Here is a 22776-nt window from a genome sequence, read left to right on the forward strand (position 1 = left end):
AGCGGCTGGCGGACGTTGAGAGGCTCCTTTTAGCCCTCCTCCCCATTTCAAAGAAGCTTCGCTGATCTTTCATTGTCCTGGTGGAAAGGAGAAGAAAAGAAACATACGCACAACATTCCGAAGGGGAGGGGGCGCCTGGTACCTCCAGCCTTTGATGTTGATTAAGGCTTTTTGCAAGGAAATAAATAACAGTTCAGGGTGGGACGGGCGGACCGGACTGAGAAACCTGGAAGATGTTTGAGCCTTAAAGCGCACCGGCCATGTGCAAAATTCTCTTTCTCAGAGCCAAGTAACACAAATGAGAAGCTCCTGGACGGTTAAGCCTGACCGTCTGGAAGACTCTCACTTTCTCTCCTAAATTAGAGATGGGGGAAGCTGAGCGACGGGGTGGCCGGTACCTTTCCGGTAGAATTTCCTGCTAGGCTAGTGGTAACAAACCAGCGAAGAACTCCCCCCCCCTTTAAAGCCCCAAAGGAGGACATGATATGAATGTCTAATAACCCCAACAGAAAATTCCCTATCTCATTTGATATTTGGTGCTAGGCAGAAGCTAGCCTTCGTAAATAATATACAAAGTAAGAAACCTAATCCAGCCGGCTAGAATGTTTAATTCATCATTATGCGAACTAATTGGAAGGTGATTATATGGTAATTGCTCATTAGTGGTGTATATTTATCGCTGTACCTTATGTCAAGGCCATGGGAATTGTGTAGAGTCTGTTCTCTCATTTCAAGATCAGTTTCAGAAGCAGGCCGGATCAAGTGTGTGTGTGTGTGTGTGTGTTTCCTTTTTCTTGACGTCAGGTCCAGCCAAGTGCAATGGAGAACTGAGCTATAAATATTAGCCGGTTTTCCCCAGACAGGGAAGGAAAGGCTGGAAGGCCTGGAGCTGGGGCGGGTCACCCCCTCAAAAAAAAAAAAAAAAAAACGCCCTTCGGGGGATCCTGACAGCGACTGAAACTGCTCCAATAAATACGTTGCAGTGGACATCAAGGATAAGACCCCCTCTGCACTCGGAATGTTGATCAACACCGGCGCGAGAGAAAGCTTGCGGAGGGGAAGAGGCGATGGGGGATTTGGTTAGGAGGCGGGTTCTCCTTCAACCGCTAGGGATGGGGGGGGGGGCAAAGATGGAGGAGGAATCGACGCCTGGGAAATCCTGTCTCTGATCGAGCTGGAGCGTGCATGAGTGGGATGAGAACAGAGTGAAAGTGACTGGCCAGAGTGAGTGAATGAATGAAAATTATGTTAATTGTAACCATACAGCCAAAGAAGGGGAAGGTGTCAATGAAGAAATTATCTAACTATATATGGAAAGATTGGCTGCTGTGACTGAGAAACAGCTGGATGTGTGGAGATTCCTAAACTTTTAATGGAGAAGTCTCGTTGGTTTCAGGGGATCGCCTACTTGCGGGTTAGAAGAGAAAATCCTGCAGTTACAATATCAAGATGAGGACCTGCCCGGTTTTCCCACACTATTTTAACCCTTCCTTTAAAAAATATGCCTTTAAAGCACTTTAAAGAACAGCCCAAGTCCCAGCGCTCAAATAAGGCTGCTATTCCTCAAACAGACGATGCCCAAAGAAGGTGGCAGAAGTCCGTGGATGTCTCCCCAAACAATGCTCAAAAGCGCGTCAGGTGCTGATGTGGAGAGAGCCTCTTCCAAACCAGAGACTCGTCCGAGCCGTGTTGATTTGGAAAAGAAAAGGCTTTTGTGAGCTCACGGGTCAGCCCGGCACCTGCCGGCGTATTAAATTCAGGCGAGGCGTCAAATGACAGCCGCCTCTTTGACACTCTCCCCTCTGCACTTCAGGTTAGAATTTTCCAGGGTGCCAGACAGCACCCAGGTAAGCCAAGAGTTGCGTCCTAGGCCTATGGCGACCCTAAACCCACCTATTTACACGCATCGCTCCTTGATTTCGCTCCTATTCCTTTCCCAGAAGACTTCCGTCACGCATTCTTGGATTCTAAGCACGAGGGAACCTCCCCCCACCCCGTCGTTTTCAGGGTAACTTGTTGTCAAGTATGCTCCGATCCTAGGTAGATTTATTCAACAGAAATCAAAGTAAGTCCGACAGCTTTTCCTCCCATTAATTTCAAGGGGGCTTGCCCGATCCTTCTAACCCACTTATGTCCTTGTAAGCCCACATTCGTACCAGCGAACACGGTACGAATCCGGTTTAAGTCTCAGGAGGAAGCAAGCGCCTTTGATTAGCGCACGCTGTGACAATCAGTTTATGAAATCGGCTTAAGTGATTTGCAGATCGAGCTTCTAGGAACATTTATCCCTTCCTTGAACGTCTTTTACTTGGAAGCAGGCCCCCACTGATGTCAGTGGGAACTTCATTCCGTGGAAAGTGAGCTTGGAGAGATGGTCCACTTGGAAAGCCCAGCATAGGGAGACTTACCTCTGAGTAAAAGGTACATAGAAGAAGACTGCACATTGTTCAGTTTCCTGTTTCAGACTGAAGGGTGTCAAACTTCAGTCCTCAAGCCACTTACGTCAAAGATGTTGGGCATAAGCAAATGACTGACATCCCAGATCCTTTACACGTTTACCTGAAGGTAAACGCCAGGGATGTTCGAGAACTTTGCTGTCATTCCTCAGGTGGCGGGGGAAGACTTTAATAGCGAGTTTAAGGAGCTCTGGAGTCCCAGCCAATTTAAAAGGGAGAATTAGTATATTGGCCAAAGCTGGAGGGGGGTCCTGGGATCCGCTCGGTGCTGTTTGACATCTCGCTTCCCTGGCTCAAGCGCTAATCACAAAAGGCCAATTAAAAGCCCATTGCCTCCGATTAATCAGACCTTTCGCTTTCAAGTGCTGCTTCTCTTCCCTCCGCGCTGCGCTTTAATGGCTGAGAGCGTCCTAGCAGGACAAGCTCCGGCAAGGAGCGAGGTTACTGCTCGGGGTCACCAGGTCCTCTAAACTCCGACTTCCACGGCGCAGCGGGGGCTATTTGGAGAAGTAAATCAATTGATATATGATGAGCTCTAAGTAGTTATGAAACACTGGAGGGGAAAGAGGGGAGAGCGGCGGGGCTGGATCAATGGGATGGGCGCGGGAAGAGGCGAGCCGAGCTTCCCGTCTCATTTCCTAACCTCACGCCTAAGCGGTTCGCCTTTGGCGCTGGGGGCGAAGATCATTCATTACCCGGCTCGGGAGATGGCGGTCCAGCCTCTCTGTACACGCTACGGAACATCTCGTTTACTTCCGAAGGGGGACTGGAATGAAAGGAAGCCCCACTTTAGAATCCGGAGTCCCCCCCCCCACACACACACACAAACGAATCCGGGGCCGGCATAATAAAGTCTAAATCATCAGGGGCTCTCCAGAGCCCAAACCACAAAAGACTAGGGAACAAATGTGTTTTCACACCGGCGGCGCCTTAACACGTGTTCATGGGAGTGTAGCCATTAAGTGCAGGCATAGAATCGTTGGAAGGGACTCCAGGGTCATCACAGCATCACAGAATTGTGGTTTTGGAAGGGATCCAAGGCTCATCTAGTCCACCCTCCTGCAATGCAGGAATCTCAGCTAAAGCATCCATAACATATTGGGGCTCGAACTCACGACCATGAGAGAGTCTCCTGCTCTACCGACAGAGCTATCCCAGTCGTCTGAGCCTAGGCATGTGTACTGTATTAGGGAATAAGTCTCTTTGAATTGGGTGAGGCTTCCTCCCAGAGACCCGCGTATGCGTTGGTCTGCAGGCAGCTGAACTTCCAAGCACATACGGTTTCCGGTCGGATCCCACTCTGGCGTCCTCACCTCATAGCAAGGCATACCCAAATGAAACGGAATCAGTCTGAGATCGCGATCCTAACCTCTGCTGCTCATTTCTGGATTTTATTTTTATTATAATCACAAGTATTCACATTCTTTGCCACAAAACCGGGGTCTGCCTTGGTTGTAGAGTTGCCATCTCTAGCCTCAATATCGCAGGACTCAATATCCAAGCTCAACGCTGCCAAGCGAGGGGACGCGGTCAGAGCAGGAAACTTTTAATCTCTGGGTCGCGAGTTCCAGTCCCACATTGGGCGAAAAGATTCCCGCTTGTAACTCTACTATTCTATACTTCCTCAGATCCACGTGACTTACTCCCAGGTAAGCAAAGGTTTGCGCCACTGGGTTTAGGATCAGAGCGAGAAAGGCAAAAGCTACTGATGGGAGTGGCCTCCGTGAGACGACCGAAAAATATTAAGGTAGTATCCGAGATGGTCGGTCAGTCAGCGCAGGAGTTGGTGAATGTCTGCGCATGCGCACAGACCCCTGGAGAAAACCCGCCACTGGGGCCTCGCAATAGCCTTTATATACATGGTTCTGTTTCTGCAGATATAGTTAACATCAAACCCAAGTTGGAAAATAATTGAAGTGGGAAACGCTCCATAATTCTGCCCATGCGCCCGCCGATCCTAAGGCTGCAATCCTAAACATACTTAATAACAAGCAGCAATCCTCAACATGCATAATAAAAAGCCCTGCACATTGGGAGTGACTTCTGCAGAAATATGTATTCGCTTGCCCTGCTAGAAGTCAGTCCACTGGAATTAACCCGAAGACTAGGGGAAGCAAGCCAAGAAGCGGAAGGTGTGATCTAGCTGTCTCCTTGACATGCTAGTTGTCTATGTGCAGGGAATGTTAGCTTTATCTGGAAGAGTATTCAGTCGCAAGGTACACAGGTTAAACCACAGAGCCTAGGGCTTGCTGATCAGAAGGTCGGTGGTTCAAATCCCGGAGAAGGGGTGAGCTCCCGTTGCTCGGTCCCAGCTCCTGCCCACCTAGCAGTTCGAAAGCACATCTAAAGTGCAAGTAGATCAATAGGTACCGCTCTGGAAAGAACTTCAGTCTCAAAAGACAAGCCTAACTGGAGTGACAACCTGCTCAGGCTCCTTTTCACCCCAGTTAGATATGTCTTCTGAGACTGAGGTTTGATTCCTGGCTGACACCTCCCAAAGCCTGTTTAAAGCACTCCAGACTTCCTAGGAAGCGCGTGTGGAGGTGGCGGGGTGAAATTCTGCGGTGAAATCCTCGCCCCACCTCCGAGTCTAGGCCTGACGTCCCAGGAGCAACCACTTCTGGATCGGATGATGACTGGTGCAGGTTTGCGCCCCAGAACGAAACCGAACCAGATCAAAGGCGCGTCCCCAAATGCGACCGGGGCGCCCTGCTCTGAACCTGCCCTGCAGACTGAAAAGGGGGCTCGCGGACCCGGTGACGGCGCAACACACATTCGGGACTGGACCGTGGCTTGGTGATCCGAAGTAAGACGAGAATTATCCTCACAGTATCACAAGCACGCACCACCACCCCAGTCAGAAGAGAACCACGCATGCGCACTCATTTCAACTTTTTTTTTTAAAGGAAAAACAGTGGGACGAGAAAGGAAGGAGACCTAAGGAAATAAAGGAGGGATGGAATGGGAGAGAGGAGAAAAAGCAAGGTGAGCCAGAGGTGCCAACTGGAATAAAATATGGGGGGGGGGGCAGGTAAGCCAGGCCCTGCATAATGGATCACATGGCGCAGTGGACAAACATTATTTGAATGGGAATAACCATCAACTTTGTGGGGGCCCAGCCGCCACAAATATTTCATTGTGGGGGCTGAATCCCCCGCGGCCCCTAGGGGTTGGCTCCTATGAGGTGAGCTTAGTGGAAATGAAGCCCCATTTGGCTCAAGGGGTGTATAAACTGTCTGGAACTGGATCGGGCTGCTTGTGTTTGGGTGTGTGTAAAAGCAACGAGGACTTAGCCCATATTTACATCAATGGAACCTATTTGCACGGCATTGGATCGGCCTTTGTAGGTCTGTGTGTCACGGAGAGGAACAAAAGCCAGGTGCGCTTCCTTGGGAGTTAATCTTATTGAAAGGGTTTATTAGTCAACCAAGTATTGGAGCGGGCTAAAACAGGGAGGGCGAGAGAGAGCAGAGCCAGGGAGAAAAGCACTTTCTAGATACCAGGAGTGAAGGCGAACGAAGTCGTTCCAGCACCTACTTTGGGAAAGCGCCCGGTCAGCCGCTTCGCGATCCTCCTCCCCTAGCCTCCGCTTCCCGCTTTCCACCTCCGCCACTGTCACGTCCCCGACCTCGCTTTGCCCCCGCCCCCGGTGCGGCACATCTGGTCGCTTCTTTTTTTGCGGAGTGGGGGGGGGGCAAAGTTGATCCTCTCCCCGTTTTTGGACGCCAGCGCCGGGCGCAGCAGCCGCAGCGCGGCCTGCGTAATCCGGGCACACTTTAAAAGAGATGAATTAATAAAGCAAATGAGGACTTAATAATTCCGAGCGTCCTGCTTCTTATGGAAACGGGGGCGGAGGGGGGTGGAGAGAGAGAGGGAGAGGGAGAGGGAGGGAGAGAGAGAGAGAGAAAAGTGCGCCCAAATTGTTTGCAGTGGATCAAGGCGAGCCGCCTTTTGCTTCACTTTCTTTATCTTAATTCCGACTTGAAAAGATATAATTATCTAGTTTGAACAGAGCTGCTATCAAATCCTTCTTTAGGCAGGGAAGGGGGAAGCTGGAGTGGGCTGCAGTGTTCTGAGCCGCTCGGTGGAGCCTGAGATAGCGAGTAATGAAGTTGTGGAGTCCTCAGATACAAAGGGCATTAACCTCATTAGCATGAAACCTTTTCTTCTAGCCATTGTGGGACTCTTTCAGACTCCTAATCCCCCCTATTTTCAAAGCTTGGTTTGTAATAAAGCTTTTAGGGGTTTCCCTCCCCCCCCCAAGCTAATAGCATTCTCTGAAGATTTTATTGCTGTTAGGCTACATAGGACGCTTAATATATATATATATATATATTCTTCTTCTCCCCTTTCTTTCAATCTCCTCTCTCTCCCCCTTTTTGCGGTTTAAGGGAAGAAAGAGGGGGAATTTATTTATTTATTTATTTATCCGAAGCGAGAGGCTCCTGCATCTCGCAGGGGGGGGGGGAATAAGCTGTTCAAAAAAATAATAATCAAATCAAGATAGGAAGCCATTTCGAGGACTAAAGCCTAGGAAGATGGGTAATGTGTGGAGAAGTTTTTTTAAATAAAATAAAATAAAACAATTGTTTATTTTTTTTAGCAGGGAATTTTTTTAAGGTGCTAAAGAAATCAAACTCCCGTGGCCCGATTTTATTGGAAGAGGCGTTTTAAAGGAGGGAGGCAGAGAGAAGAGGAGTAGGGGAAAGGCTGGGGGAGGGGAAAGAATGAGAGATGAAGGAGGAGAAGCAGGAGAAAGGAAAGAGAAAGGCGAAGAGAAGTTTACCTTAGGAGTTTGGCTCCTAGATGTGGAGTGGGAAACGGCGGGGTTGAAGGGACAGAAGAGGGAAATTCTCCCAGGGCACCTTCTCTTTTCCCCTGCTCTCTGGGTGGAAAGTCACCCATTAGGATCGAAAGGAGAAACAAAGAACGGTCATTATAATTATTATGATTAATCAACATCATTGTTTTTAAGAGGCCTAAAAAAGAAGAGAACCCGACCCGGACCTTTTAAACCGAATTTCCATAGTGCCATATACTGGACAAGCACGTGCGCGGAATGCCTAATCTGAACTTTCAAGGCAGGATGCTGAACAAAGCTGGTATTTTCGCGACGCATTGTAACTTCGCCTTATCACAGTGTAAAGGGTAGTCAGATTGTCCTAAATTATGTCCAACTAGCCCCCCTGGATCCACGGATTAAGACATTAAAGGAGACCACTGGGCAATGGCTCCTCTTTCCCCTTCATATTCCTGGTATGATAATTGCCTAAACTGATTTGCACTTCGACAAAAAAGTCTTTGTAGCTGGAACACTGCAGACGAGGTTTGCGCTGTCAATGGAAAGAAAACTGATTAATGCAGCCTATCAGGCTAAGGAGCAAATGAAGCATGAATTAATTTTTTTTTTTTGGAGGGGTAAAAAACCAACAACCTGGGGCACCCCCAGAAAGCCAGCTAGCTTCCTCAAGGATTAAGGGAAACTTTTTACCCTTTTCTTTTTCAAGTTGGCAACCCGCCCTTCCCCTTCCTATGTCCCCACCTCGCTCTCGCTCGGAAAGTATAAACATTAATACGACAACGAAACAAATAAAAATCCAACCAGCTTCTCCTGCTCCCAAGGAAGACTTGCAAGCCTGCTACAGCTGTGGAACGCCTCGTTTCAGACTTGCTTCTAAAGCGTCGCCCTACGCTTATCCTAAAAGCAAGCCAGAAGTAGTGCAATGCTATCCGCCTCTACTCAACAGTAAGCCCCACTGAGTCAGACCAGGGACGCATTCTCAAGTTAAGTGAGTGTAAAGCTGCAGGAAGTTCGGGTGGAATTGAAAAGAGTTTACTTGCATGTGTTGGAGGCGAGGTTAAAAAGAAGGAACGGACCCGCGATGCCAGGTTTTAAAGAAAGAAAAATGACCAAATGAGCTTTATACCCCCCCCCTAATGCGGAAGTAAAGTCGCGTTGATTCAAGTGGAGCCTCCGATTTAAATAAGCTGTCCTTAACTAATAGATACCTGGACTCGCCAGCAGAGCTATCAACAAGCCAGTTAGAGAGTATTTGGATTTCTACCGGAACTAAAACAGCAGCTATGCAAACGCGCCCACGAAGGAGAGCCCATTTATTTCCAGGAAAGATTACTGTGACTTGATAGGAGTACAATCACGGGGCCCTTTCACACACACACACACACACACACACACACACACACACAATCCGAGTTTGCCACCGCATAGACGCTGCACAGTCAGGACAGGCAGCTATTTATGACTTTCTGGTGCCTGCACGTGCATGGCACACGAATTCACACACACGTTTTCGTGAAATCCATAATACATTTTTAGATGCACACTTAGAAATTTAGTTCTGACATACTGTAGAAAAAGTCGTCCGTTTGCTCTGGGAATGGTTTGGGGGAGGAATGCGTTTGATGGTCAGGATGAGGATCTATACTGGGCTTCCCTGTTATTTAAACGTCTCCTGGGGGGTGGCTGCCTGTTGCCAGCATCAAATCAAGGCCATCGGGTCTAGGGCCAGCAGAGAAGAGAGAAGTGGCAGGGACTTAACCTTTCCGAAGGGAAAAACTGTGCTTAAAGTTGTTAGGCCATGTTGATAAATCTTTATTGACAAAATATTGACATTGAGATACTTCTTGGAAGTATATAATGTGTTAGAATTCTAACAAATTAAACACAAAAAACACAAAAATATTTACATTCTGGTAAAGAAGACATTAAGGAAACATTTGTCATTTTTAGTAGCTCTATAATCTTGGATCATCAACATCAGTGCTTGAAATTTGTCCCCAATGAAAACGGGCCTGGGTCGAAATGATTTCTACAGAGGGATCTGCAAGATCCCTTGCTCCTTCTGAAGTCCTGCGGGAGTTTCAGTACAAACCCCCATCCAAGGAGAAGGGGGGTTAAAAGGAGGAATCGAAGTTTTAGAATGTGGGGACTAGTTTCTTTAAATCTCTCTTTTTATTATTGTTTGTTTTTGCAGCAAAAGTTCCCATCCCCACCCCTCCACCCTCAACAACCCATCCCCTTTTTTTTCTTCAAAGGTTATATCCATTGGGGGGGAGGGGGAAGCAAAAACAAAATTAAAAAAATAAAATAAAAAATTAGAATTTGTTACCGCTACTTCATTGAGTTTTCACAACCACGTTGACGCCAGAAGTTATCATAGAAAGGTTTACAGACTGCACAGTTTCTCGTAAAATAAATTTAAAAAGCACACAGAACCTGTCTCTGAGGAGGGGAGGGGGGAAAGCACAGTTCATGTCTGACTTTAGGGACCATTAAAAAAAAACGCCCTTCCCCCTCCTCCTTCTTCCCCCTCCCTCGAGGTTTTTAAAATTTTTAAAAAGAAAGCATGCAGTTCAAGTTTCTCTGAAACAGGTGTGTCGATTTTGGTTGGGTATGGGATCTTCTCTCCTAAAAGCCTGGGAGACACTCAGAATCATCATTAATAAGAACAAAATCCCTCGTCAACTGCAGAGTGTCCCGGTACGGATGCGTGTGTATGCGATCCCTTTAAAAATTTGGAGCGATTTGAGTTCGAATGGCGAGAAACGGAATATTGGTCAATCACCTCGTCTTGGTGGTTTGGCTTTGATTGACAGATTCCCCTCCCCCCTTCTCTTTTTTTGCGCTTAAAACAAAATTGTACCAATGCAGGACCAGCCAAGGCCCCTACCCTTTATGGACTGACTTCTGGGCTGGCTTAAACTGGCCGACAGGCTCTCGCCCCCTCTCAAACTGCCCCTCTCGATAACAGAAACAAAACAAAACCAAACAGAAAAAAAAACAGAAAAACGAGAATCGCCTGGTGGGATCCAGCCGGTTTGCTGTCCCTCGCCCTGGCCGCGCCACTCACTTTCCTGCGGTTGTCGCGAGCCTTTAACACTTGAGTTGTTCGTGGGAAAGTCTGTTAAGTGCCAGCCGGGAGTTTTGCCGCCGCCGCCGCCGCTTCGTCGTCGTCGTCGTCTTTTTATTATTGTATTACTATTATTGTGGGGTTTTTTAAAGTGGGAGATGTTTAATCGTCCGACGTGACGTCGATCTCCTCCGGGCTGGCTTGTTTGGTGGCGATCCTCCACCGGTTAATATGATGAGTCCCCTTTTTCTTTTGTTGGGAGTCCGAGCCTTCCTCTTCCAACTTCTGCCGCTTGAACTTTGTCCTTCGGTTCTGAAACCAAACTTTTACCTGCAGAAAGGGAAACAACACAGGCAGGGCTGTCAGCTCCCTGGCGGAGGATGTGCGGGGCCTAAGGGTCTCTCTCTCTCTCTCTCTCTCTCTCTCTCTCTCACACACACACACACACACACACACACACACACAGGGGCGGTTTCTGCACCTTTACCGGATCCACTGCAGAAAGAGAATAAGCCTCGCTTCGGAAACAGCCCTCCTGTCTTCAGCTGAGAGTTTACACCAGGTAGACGTGTCTGTCTCGGGTAAAACGAGCGCAACATAGCAGCAGTGGGACATTCTCGCCCTAGCAGCACCCACTAACCCGGCTACAACAACCCTGTGCGCGTGAACTCGGTAGGGGTTATTGTGATTATTATTTAATGTGTTTGCATCCCGTCTTTTTTCTCCCCAAGCAGGAATTCAAGGCGGCTTACAACAGTAAAAAATATTCATTATAAAACGCAAAGCGCTAAAACAAACCAATTGCTTCTGAGTAATTAGACACAAGGTCGGGTTGAGATCGATTTTTTTTTAAAAAGTATTTAGGTCAGGCACTCCAAGCTTCCGAATTTCCTCTCCCTGACTTGGATACCTTCTCCTTGGAAGTGCCATGTGGCCACGCAGTGCGATCCTATGGCTGTTCGCTTGGAAGGGGCCGGGCTGTGTTCAGTCTGCTGTTAAGCAATCGCGTGGACTAAACAGGTTCGGAGAATCCTCTGGCTATAGCGGGACTGGAGGAGATGTGGCGTTTCTCGCCTGCTTTGCATGCTTACTGGGAAGTAAACGCCATATAAATTAATGGGACTTCCTGTTGCTTATACAGACAATGCCCGGATCAAAGGCAATCTCGTTGACTTCACGGGAGCTCACCTCCTGCCTCGCCTACGACTCAGTTAAGCCGCAGTAATTGGGGTTTTAAGACTAATCCCCCACTTTGAGCGCAGCCCTTGGAAATGCGCCCCCACTGATTTCAACTTAGGACTGCAGCTTTTCACCCCGATTCTGAACTCATTTGTGGCATTACATTCCATATGAAATCAATAAGGGTTCACGTCCCAGGAAAAACAACAACAACAAATCGTTTAGGATCATCGTGCCGATGCATCGAAAATCCAAGCATCTCGCTTCAGCTCCGCTGTGGATCGCACTGGGGGAATTGGATTTTGAATTTCAGTGTAAACAAGTGACTACGGTGGAGATCTGGCTGCAAGCCTTTACTCCGAAGCAGAGGCTACAGCTATGGCGATCCTCTCTTTTTGCACGCGGTGGCCCCGTCGCACTGAGAGCCGGAAGTGTAACTATGGAGACGCGAAGGCGGGGCACGGCCGAGACAAGGAGCCTCTCCCTTTTCCCTCCCCAGGTGCAGGCAGCCCTCGTGTGCAGAGGTTTACACGCGATCTGGAACCCCAGAAGACCCTGCCGGCGTCTCCGCCGTGGAAGTATTTTCGCTCAACTCAGGAGAACACCGAGTCTATGCTCCTTCACTTACTTACTCCAGAGTAGTCATTAAAGCCCTTCCTAATGCTTGAGGGATCTGCAGCTTATAGGCAGCGCGCGTCTGATCTTCCTTATAACTCCAGTGAACCGTAGGCCCAAAGGCTGCACTTGGAAAGAAGTCCCCTAGACTTAAAAAGTGATTTTACTGCCCAGTAAGTTCGCTTGTTCACTGTATAGCCTGACATTCCGATCCTAAATAAGTTTGCTTGGAAACGAGCCCCGTGGATTCAGCCAGAATGACCTTCCAATGTGAGCAGAAATTGAGATCGCCTCACTAGGCAATCCGTGCCCATTCACAGGTCTCTATATACAGCCCTCAAATTTACACCGTCTGTCTGGCTTCAGAAAGACGCTGTGCATGTGACCTACTAGCAGAAAGGACAATATTTTGTGGAGTCCCGTCCCCCCCCACCCCCTGCATCTGTATGTGTGTGACCTGCCACTCTGTAGCAGTCAGGTCTGCACAATGCTACTATACATAATACATATATGCACCGCAATGTACACTTTTTGTGCAGATGTGAACCCATTCGCCCATACTATCTGCTACGGATGTGTTTTAGAAACACCGCACGTACTCCGACTCGCTTTGCTCTCACACGTGTATTCCGTGCACCTATGAATGGTGCGTGTGTGAATGCCGTGCCCCGGTCTCTCCTCTCAAGCTCACATATTTCTTTTCCGAGCAGCTCTCTCTTGATACTCGTGTCATCTGCACTTTGCATTACAAACGGTAGGATTGAGGAGGACATTGAGAGTTCTAAGGGCATTTTCCCCTTCCGCACCCTCAAATATTAATCTCATCGGCAACCATTCGAAATCAAGATGGTTGCATTTTTTAATCTTCACCACCACTTATCTCATAACCGGTTTTATATAAATTTAACGTCCGTATTTATAAACTCCTGGCTGTAAAACTCTTCTTTCAGCCTGGTCTTTAAAACCTACAGTATGGATACATTTTCCTAAGGAGCTGAACCCGGTTTCAGGTTTTAAAGGTGGGGGAGGGGGGAAGCTATTCAACCTTAATTAAATATAATAAAATGGGGAGGCTGAAGAGCTGCGTTAATTAAGTAGGAGGTTCGACTTTTGCCTGCTCTAAATCGACGTGTCTTTTGTACCCAGAGCCTCATCATCAAAGGGGCAAGAAGAACATATTTCCCGGTGATGCTTCGGTGACAGCGGCCCGGGTTGCATGACATATGGGGAAGTCCTTCAAGTATCTCGAGGAAGGGGGTGGGAAGAAGGGAGAAGGGAAGCCCCCTACGAATTTGCTTTGGCTCGCCTAAATCTGAATTAAATATAACCAGCTGACCCTGTCAGTCATTTAATTGCAGATCTTATTGATCCCGAAATTATCTCCAAAGAGATAACACACACACACACACACACACACACACACACGATCCTTGATGCGGCTAAAGGTAAACATGGCTGGGCTTTTTTTTTTAAGCACTTTCTGCTCTGATTCGGCCTGAAAATGCCTGATAAAGACGCTGCCCGTAAAGGGAGGGGGAGGATGTAAATCCGAAAACGGGACCATTTTAATAAGCTCCTTTAACCCGCTTCGCTGCCCCTTCAGAAGCCCTTCGCTGCCAGACGCCCCTCACCCTTCCCTCTCCCCACATCTCGGCCGCATTTTCATATTCTAAAAAAAAAAAAAAAGCAAGCCTCCCATTTAAAATAGCTGAGCGGGGGATATACAAGGGCGAGTTTAATTCGCTTTTCAGTTTGCTAATTGAAGGGGACGACGGTTCATTTCTCCACGCCTAGTCTCCAAAGGGGCGCTCGTTTTGTCGGGGGCTGGAGGCCTGACACCGCCACAATAGACCCCGACCAGCTTCGGAATCAAGCGGGACAAAGACCACCTTAAATACGGCCTTTGCCAGTGGAAATCAGGCTGTGACCAGGCCCTTGTTCGGCGAACCTCATCAAAGGGGCGACCCATTTACTGGGGGTTTTGTTAGGGGAGACATATTTAAAACAAAAGGCCCGGCCCTCTTTAAGGCGCCCCCAAAGAAAGGCAGGAAAAGAAGACGGGGGGAGAGAGAGAGAGAGAGAAAGAATGGGGGGGGCGAAAGTGTTACAACTTAATCCGACCAAAGAAAGTTACTGTTTACTGGGAACTTTGAACTAAGCTGCGCCTATTTTTCCTTCTTCTCTGCCTTGCTCCCCCCTCTATGCTTCCTTGAAACGCAGAGCCCGGGAGAGAACATTCCTTTCGAAATATTCCCGCCGTCTTGGAAAGAGAGAAAAGCGTTTGAAAAAGGCCATCGAACCTCTGTTAAGGGAGGAGAGCAGTAACAAAAGCCTCTGAAAATCGAGATATTTGAAGGGGGGGGAGGCCAGAGACGGAGCCCCTCAAGCAAACAAACAGAAAAGAAGAACGACGGCATGCATCCTAAACAACAACACAAAAAAAAAACCCGAACAGCCAAACCAACCATCTGGTTTGAAACGTACGCACATATATACAGCAAGGCAGCTGGGCAGTCGAACAGATTAATTTGATCTGATCTCGCGCGCACACTGCAAGGTTCACACAATTGATCTTTCTGCCTGGCACACTCTCCAAGAAACGAGCGCAAGTCTCATCTGAGCGACTGTCAAACAACGCCATTCTTCCCATCGCCGGATCGCCCTCCGCACCAGCTTTTTGATGTGGTTTCTCCCCCCCCTCCCCAAACCTTATCATTCTATTTCACTGGCACAATTTGCTGGAGGGTCAGCGGGACATACGCCGTTGGCAGGGAAGGGCTTCAAAAAAGAAAAAGAAAAGGGGGGGGGGAGAGAGAACCACCAATATTGCCAGCCCCCGGGAAATAAACCTTCGGATCCGCAGCACAGTTAAAGACGGGGATTTTAAAACGGTTTTGTTACTCTGATGCAAAATGCATTGGGGGGGGGGGGAGTCCAGTTAACACGCAAAGAACCTTGCGGCTAATACGGTTGTTGGGGCATAAGCTCTCCTGGACTCAAGCCCGCTTCATCAAATTGAACACGTGAGTGTGTGTAGATATATATTTATCACACAGTTAAAATGCGTGGTATTTAACGTAGGGCTGGGTCAATAGAACGTCAATAGAAAGTATTCGGAACACTTTCGCTCAGAGTCTAGTTCTATCGAAATGGAAGCGAAATGTATTCAGGTTGGGACTGTGAAAGGGTTTAATTACTGTTACTTTGGTGTAAATGGGGGAATGAATTACACTATATGGAGGGAGCGACCATAGCGGAGTTAACTGTATGGAGGGACCTACTTTCAATTTCAGAAGTAAACAAGGCGGAGGGGGGGGGAGAACTCCCAACTTTCCGCTTGAGGTCTCTCTGTCTATAGTTTGAAATAGTTTAAATCCTACATTCAGGAAAAAAAGAAATGACGAACAGCACCCATTTCCCGAACCAAGTCTCCTCGAATAATAAAGCAAACGCTCCCTTTGCACTGCGCAGTTTCACAAGCTATAAAACCAAACCAAACAAAAAATCGATTGGATAGTTTTCAGCGATAAACAAACATTAAATATTTCAAAACTCCTGATTTTCTTTAATTAAATGGAGTTCAATTTAGAAATGCAATTTATTTCTCCGCCTTGAAATTTGACCCTGGATAATCCCAACGGTACGATCCGGAAGCTATTTAAACCGAACTACCTTGATAGAAGATGATAAAAATCTTGTTCATGTCGCTGGGGCAAAATATCCTGTTACTATGGCTTAAACAGGTAGCCTCTAGATCTACAATAATAATAATAATTGACATAACATACATTATTCTAATACAGTAAGAACAGTAACAATACCAATAATACTCCATGAGCTTTCTGAATCAAAACAAGACAAATCTTTGGGAAAGATCCAGAACGCTTTTATGATGGGGAGGAAAGAAAGAATCGCGGCAGCCAACACACAGGGACAGAGTTTAGAATTCCCACGTTAGCCTACACCTCTATCTTCTTACACGTGAACCTGGCTTCTCCTGTCCCCCGCAGCCCTTGCAAACTCAGCCCAGGGCGGTGGGGGGTTTGTTCAGAGGCCCAGGCCTTGTCTTTGAGCGCGCGCCGGAGCGGCCTGCCGGGTAGAGACGCTCCCTCTCTCTCCTCTTGCACCTCACCTGAGTTTCTGTGAGACTGAGGCTGTGCGCCAGTTGCTTCCTCTCTGCCCCTACGACGTAGTGATTTTTCTCAAAAGCGTGCTCCAGTCTCAGTAACTGGGAAGGGGAAAAGGCGGTGCGGATCCGTTTGGGCTTCCTGGCTAGTGCATTGTGCAAGAGGAAACTCTCCGGGCTGGTTTCATTGCCTGGATCGCGAGACAAAAAAAAAAAAAGACATTCATGAGCCAAGCAAGCCTACTTATTAGCATTTTGCATCTCTAATCGAAGGTGGAAAGGGGAGGGGAGGGGGAACTTGAAGCGGAAAGTCTTCCCATTACTTTAAACCTTTCTCTCTTCGGCACCTTTGGTTGGAAGTGATTTCCCTACTTAACATGTGCTTAAATTCTCACCCAACAGACGGACTTTTTTGGGGGGGGGGAGAGACAAAAGGTGCAGTCCTTGCAAGATCAGAACGAAACTAACATTCACTCAGAGAATGTCTCCCAAGAAAGCGACCGAGAGGGAATGCCAATTGGTCGGCTTCATATATCTTTCTTAAAAAACAAAACTCTGGGTATTGGAAGGAACGCGTGGGGGGGGGGTTAGGTGTGCAAGGGGGAGGGGGAAACAGCTGACTTCCGATTAAGGAAGAAAGAGCCCCCCCTCAATACAAGAAAGCAACTAATTATTTCACAAGGAAATTAATCTCGCCAACATTCAGCGAGCTAAGCAGGAGAATTCGCAACCATCTTCCAGGAAACCCCAATTTCGAAAAATGGCACACACACACCCCCGCTCTTCCTCCAAGGAGTTTCCTGCCATCCTATTCTGACACCGTCTTTTACATGCAGGTAGTTATTTTTTAAAAATAAATCCTCATAAGAGCCATTTTTTTTCCTCGAAGACCTGCACCAGGTATAAAGTCGCCACCCTCGACCGTTTTGAAAACTTCCAGCAGAAAGAGCTGCTTTGGCGAACATATGACAAAGCAAAAAGAACCAAACTCATCCTTTTAAATGGGAATGGGGGCTGAAAATGGGAGAAGAGGAGGGCGGGGGCTCTCTTTGCAATGCCCACAGAGCCGCCGCGTTTGTCATCTGTCAATTGCTGGAAGAGTTTCCTCGCCAGGCTTTTTGCAGAGACACCCGTCACTCCCACAATCGCTCTACCTATTTTTGCTCCTCGGTCGTTTCATCCGACGCGGGGCAACAATAACAAGGCAGGCAAATCCCTCCTTTGCGATGGAGCCTCCTTCAGAAAGCTGCTCACGACAGCGGGGGAAATGACTGGGTGAACGAAACCCCTCATTTCCCACCGAGAGGTTATAACGATAATACTAATAACCCTAATCGACTCCCTCCTTCCCTCCCCCCTCTCCGTCCCCTATCTCGGAAACCATTCCATTTCAAAAGAGGTGTTTTCATGGATTCCCAACCCCTTTGGTTACTCTTTATGGCACTTTGTAAAATTAATTGATTTTGGGATGGAATTTAGCAAGGAAGTTAATAAGACTAAGTGGGATACAAACAAACGCGATTTCTGGGTCTTCAGAAGCTCCAGGTCTTAGCAGGACAAATATCCCACGGTTAAGAGGCAGGAGGAGGGTCTCTTTTGACTGAGTGCGGGCCACAATTCCTTATCACCCTTCAAACTCATTTTTATAACATTTGGCTTCCCGAAGGCAAACGGCTTGTGCGCGCTCTCTCTCTCTCACATTCTTTTTCTTTCTCTCTCCTGCATGGGGGACGGGACGAAAGCAATATTTTGTGCGCTCTCTCTCTCTCTCTCTCTCTCTCTCCTGTTAGTTTGCCCGTGTAAACCATGGAAAAGTGAAAGGAAGAAAGTTATTTCTGTACGAAATCCTTTTCCAAGTCTTTCTTTGTTTTCGTTATTCTTTTTTTTCTGGAAGATGGTCGGGGTGGGCTTATGGGAGAAGCAAAATCCAACAAGGCTTAGGGAAATATTCCAGCAGTGCGATCCCTTTTAAAACAAAAACCACTGAGAATATAGGAGTCATTGACTTCAAACTGAGCGTTCTTTCCCAGTAAAGTTTCACTGGAGCGTGAATGAGATGGCAGCTTCGGAAGTGCCTTGGAACGGCTATCGGTTTTGTTCCCAAGAAATAAAAGGGGAGCCCATTTTTCTTTTTTTAAAAAAATAAACCATCATTAACTCTGCAATTTAGCCTTGTTTTGGGCTGTCTTGGGAGCCTCTCAAAGAAAGCTTCGCCCTTTGACTTGACTCCACATTTCTCCGCTGAAGTCGACTTTGGTTGGGAGGTGAAAAGGAGAAATTTACCTGCGAGGTTTTTCTTTAAATCATTTTAAAGTCATAGGGAGAATCGTTTCTGCCCCGCCCACTCCAGCCTTTAGTATTGTCAACCCCCTTTCTCCCCCTCTGTCTCTCTACCTGCCTTTCAGCTCTTATTTTTCTCGCAAGACCTTGGGTTGCTAATTCACTGGAGGGGGGTTGTCCTCTTGAACTCACTATTTAGGGAAGATCTGATTTAAAAAAAAAAAAAAAATTCAAGGAACAGGCTGCAGAGACCGACTCACTCCTGAAGCCCCTCGTTCCATAACGATCCTCCTGAAGGGGATCAGGGAGATTGCGGAGGGAGGGAATCCATTAGACCAAACTGAGGGAGGGTTACACTGCCTGCCCCTTGATCCCAACCCTTCCTATTCTGCAGCGACAATCGCTCAAGTTAACAACACTCTAAAAAAGAGCACAAACTCGAATTCGCTTCCTCTGCAAATAGTCGCCTTTGCAACGGAACTAAGAGAGGTTCAGAATTTCTGCCCCTCCCCCAGTCCTCCACAGACACCCCTCCACGCCCATCCTCAACTCTCTTTTCGTTGCGTAGCCTACACAAACGGCCTTTGGAAAAAGAGACGTTTCCTTTCCCATTTTCTCTGCCTTGGTCGGAGAGATTTCTGCACTTTTCCGGGTCTTCCCGACCTCTTTCCCTCCCTCCAATATGTGCAATAGGAAATCCAGCAGCTGGGGGGGGGGGGAGAGGGAGACAACCCCCTCCGTCCGGCCCTTACCTTGGAACCGATGGCCCAGATATCTGTATCGGTGTATTAGCCAGGGGTAGAAAGTAGAGGGGTCCCTTTGCTGCGAGGCGAAGAGCGGGTGCGGGGAGTGTGAGGCCGGCAGCGGATGCGCGGCCAAGGCGTGAGGCGGGGGCACCGGGTGCACCGGTACGGCGGCCGGATTGGGCGGGTGCGAGACGGCCTCTGCGAAGACCAAGTCCGGGTTGGAGTAGACGCCGCGGCCGCCCGAGTGGAAGCCGTTGAGGAAAGGGTTCATGGGGCTTGCGTTGGCATAGCTCAGCGCCGCGGGCCGGATGGGATCCTCGGCGCGGGAGGCGGGCAACGCAGGGCTGTCTTTGGCCACCAGAGACTCGATGGTGAAGCAGCGCTTCGGCGCCGGTTGAAACATCCTGGCGGCCAAGCGCCCGGCACCGGGGCCTCCGGGCGGCGGGCGCGCCCTCCGCTGCGCCCGCGGCTCCTCCTCGGAGGCGTCGACGTCCGGCGGAGACGATCGGGGCGCCTGGCCCACCTAGATCCAGAGCCTGGCAGCCGGGCAGCCGTCCGCGGTGGCAGCGGCAGCAGCAAGAGAGCTGTGCGGCCACATGGAGAGGCGAGCGCCCGAGCGGGAGGCAAAGCTCTGCACTCACTTCATCCGCCCGACGGGAAAGCGAAGTGGGGAAGAGAAAAAGTTGCTGGGCGAAGTTCTGCCTTTCTTCTTTTTGCCCCCTTCTCCTTCTCCGCCTCCTCCTCCCTTCCCTCCCGCACCTCCGTCTTGTCCTTTTTAGTGCAGCACCCAAGGCGGCCCCGGCGAGGTCCAGCGGCAATCCAGCGAGAACGAGGCGAGAGCGCGAGCGAGCGAGCGAGCTTGCGATCGGGTCCCTTTGCCCAAAGTGGTGCAAACGATTTGTTAGTTCATGAGCCTAATTAGTGCCGAGGATCACATAAACAGCTTCCTCTGAAGCCTGGTAAATGGCTTGATGATTGGTCGCTATTACTCGCCCGGAGGTGGAAGGGGGAGACTCTTTAAAGTGCGTCAGAGGGGAGAGGCGAACTTGTGGCCGGCGCGATCCTGGAGGGATGGATCCGGGCCCGGACTGGAATGGACTCCACCGCTCTGTGCCGGGCGAGAACGGGAAGGAAAGGGGGGGGGGAGTGAAAGTCACGAGAGAGAAGAGGGAGACAGGGAAAGAGAGAGAGAGAGAGACGTAGCAGATGCAGCCTGCCAGAGGTCCCACCCGTGTGAGCGGAGTCGAAATCCCTCCAGGATGCAGGTAGGAGCGTGGGAGGTTTCACAACTTTGACGGGGGGGGGAGCGGGGGAGGAGGAGGAGGAAGAAGACGACGACTATTTCTTGGGGTTCAACACCGAGCGAGCTCGCCTGAGTTGGCGAGGAAATCTGGCTTTTCCCAAAGAACCCAACTGAAGAATTGTGGCGAGGATTTTCTCTTGGTGCTGGAAGTGGTGGCAAATATCTACCGCCTGCTGTCCTCTCCTTCTCCCAACGCCTTTCGAGTCCGCCCTCTCTGTCGGTTCTCTTTGGGTGTCCCGAGTTGATCTTCAGCCATGGAGTGGCTCACTTCCCCCTTTCCTCAGAATCGCCCCACAGAGCAGGAAGCCGTCGACTTACTGGAGCTGTTTTCGCCCAGGAAACCTCCAGGAGTTTTCTGTGCCCAGGCAAACGCAAAACCCCAAACAGCTTTTTGGCGGGGGTGGGGGTGAGCGGGGGTGTGGCTCTCCGCCTTCTGCTGGTCTCCGGGGCAGCATGATGGCGAGAGAGGAGGGTAGGTGTTGCAGACAAAGCTGGGACTCCGGCAGAGGGACGGGCGGCGAATCCGGCCGTGTCCGCATTTTCGAGATTACCGAGGCGTTTGGGGACGATTTTTAGGGCCGAGTCCTCCCGCTCCCATTGGCTGCTGCGGTCGAATAATTATGATCACATCCTAGTACTGCTGGCTGCTGCTTACTGTTTATTGGTAGTTAAGGATCTATTATCTATTCATCAACCTCCTATTTTTACCAATTACACTCTTCTAAAGTGAAGTACCAGCAGGTATTTTTTCACGTTCTCAATTAATGATTAAAAAAAAATTGGCGTATTTTAAATCTATTACGCTGCGGTGTGATTTATTTCGAAAGGTGCAGAGGATGCACAGTGGAGTCTACATGGAAATTGGGAGGGGAAAGCTTGTTTCCAAAAGCTTTTAAGTTTTCCCCTTCATGATTTCTCCAGCATCCCTTTAATATTATTAACAAAAGCTATTTGATGGAATACTTTTATATTTTTATTTTTTATTTAAAAAAAACCCAGATTATCACATTCATTTAATTATAAATCGAAATATATCCTGCCTTTACCGTAGTAACTTGTAGGAACACACAAACACAATTATATTTTAATCACATTGTCCGGGTAGCAACAAAAAACAATAACAAAAAACCCAGACTTTGTGTCACTAGAGCAATTAGATGAGGACTCTCTCCTTCAACTGGAGTTACTAAAACCTCAGGGGGTGAATTCATATACTTTCCCCGTATTTGTGTACAATTTCTTTCTTTCTTCTTTCTTTCTTTCTTTCTTTTCTTTCTTCTTTCTTTCTTTCTTTCTTTCTCTCTCTCTCTCTCTCTCTCTCTCTCTCTCTCTCTCTCTCTCTCTCTCTCTCTCTCACACACACACACACACACACACTCACACTTGAAACAGTACAAAATGCGTTGCTTTTATGCTTATGACCAGATGCCACACAAGCTAGAAATAAATTGGGTATAAATATAAACTCGTAGATGGATCTTGCATATGGCTAAAATTATTATTAGGCCCTATTAATTATGCAAAAATCCCACCTATTTCTCTCTGCAGCCCATGTGGGTGGAAGTGTGTGGACAGATTAGGAACGCTGGCAGCTGTATGCAACCAAGAAGACAGGAGTGTGTGTGTTTTTTTTCTTTAATCTGCCCTTATTCCATGCGTTTGATGTTTTGGGGTTATCATCATCATCCTGCAATACAATACAACATTTCTAGCTACTAAACTATAAAGTGGTCATTTATTTATTGTGCCTTTAATTGGTTTTTTAAAAATCTAAACGGGCAGCATAAAGACAATGGACAACTCTTTTCAAAGCCGCCTTGCCTTGCCTTCACCCACCGACCCATTTGAAGTTTTTTTTTTCAATTAAAAAAAATCCCGCTTGTCTTTTAAAGGATTAACTCTCGTCCTAAAGCGACCAATTTCGACTCCTTCCTTCACGCCCAAATGTTGTGGAAAGTGAATTTAAAAAGTCCAGCAAAGCGGGGGGCGGGGGGGGGGGGGGAGTTGAGATGGGTGTTGGGGTTACAGGCAATCTCAGGAGAAAATTGGACAACGTGAAATGTCATATAGTCCAATCCACAACTCATCTTGCGTGTATGTCTGGACTGAAGCTCAAGTAACTTTGGTGGGATGACCAGCAATTATTTCACCATATTTACACTCTGACATCACGGAAGTGGGAATGAGCTCATTAATTTCG

General features: G+C 48.3%; 1 protein-coding gene across 2 annotated transcripts; it reads right to left on the reverse strand.

Annotated features, from left to right (window-relative positions):
• Positions 1–9048: 9048 nt before the first annotated feature.
• Positions 9049–20587, reverse strand: EMX2 (empty spiracles homeobox 2). 2 transcript variants are annotated; one of them, XM_033149549.1, is made up of 3 exons: positions 19280–20577; positions 16254–16438; positions 10451–10657 (listed from the first exon to the last, which is right to left on the reverse strand). In XM_033149549.1, the coding sequence occupies exons 1-3, from the start codon at positions 19674–19676 to the stop codon at positions 10490–10492; spliced, it is 750 nt and encodes a 249-aa protein (XP_033005440.1). In that variant the 5' UTR covers positions 19677–20577; the 3' UTR covers positions 10451–10489. The 2 variants fall into 2 exon arrangements, with proteins under 2 accessions (XP_033005441.1, XP_033005440.1); XM_033149550.1 differs by lacking the exon at positions 16254–16438 and having other exon boundaries at positions 9049–10657; positions 19280–20587.
• Positions 20588–22776: the final 2189 nt, after the last annotated feature.

This window comes from Lacerta agilis, chromosome 5 (assembly GCF_009819535.1).
Source record: "Lacerta agilis isolate rLacAgi1 chromosome 5, rLacAgi1.pri, whole genome shotgun sequence".
Taxonomy (NCBI): domain Eukaryota; kingdom Metazoa; phylum Chordata; class Lepidosauria; order Squamata; family Lacertidae; genus Lacerta; species Lacerta agilis.

Bases quoted from the DNA above. Each gene is read 5' to 3' on its own strand.
- EMX2 (XM_033149549.1), bottom strand. From the start codon at position 19,676: ATGTTTCAACCGGCGCCGAAGCGCTGCTTCACCATCGAGTCTCTGGTG. The intron at 16,439-19,279 runs GTAAGGGCCGGA...CTCGCGATCCAG, and splicing joins TCTGGGCCATCGGTTCCAAG to GCAATGAAACCAGCCCGGAG. The intron at 10,658-16,253 runs GTGAGGTGCAAG...CCCTTTCTGCAG, and splicing joins TCAGTCTCACAGAAACTCAG to GTAAAAGTTTGGTTTCAGAA.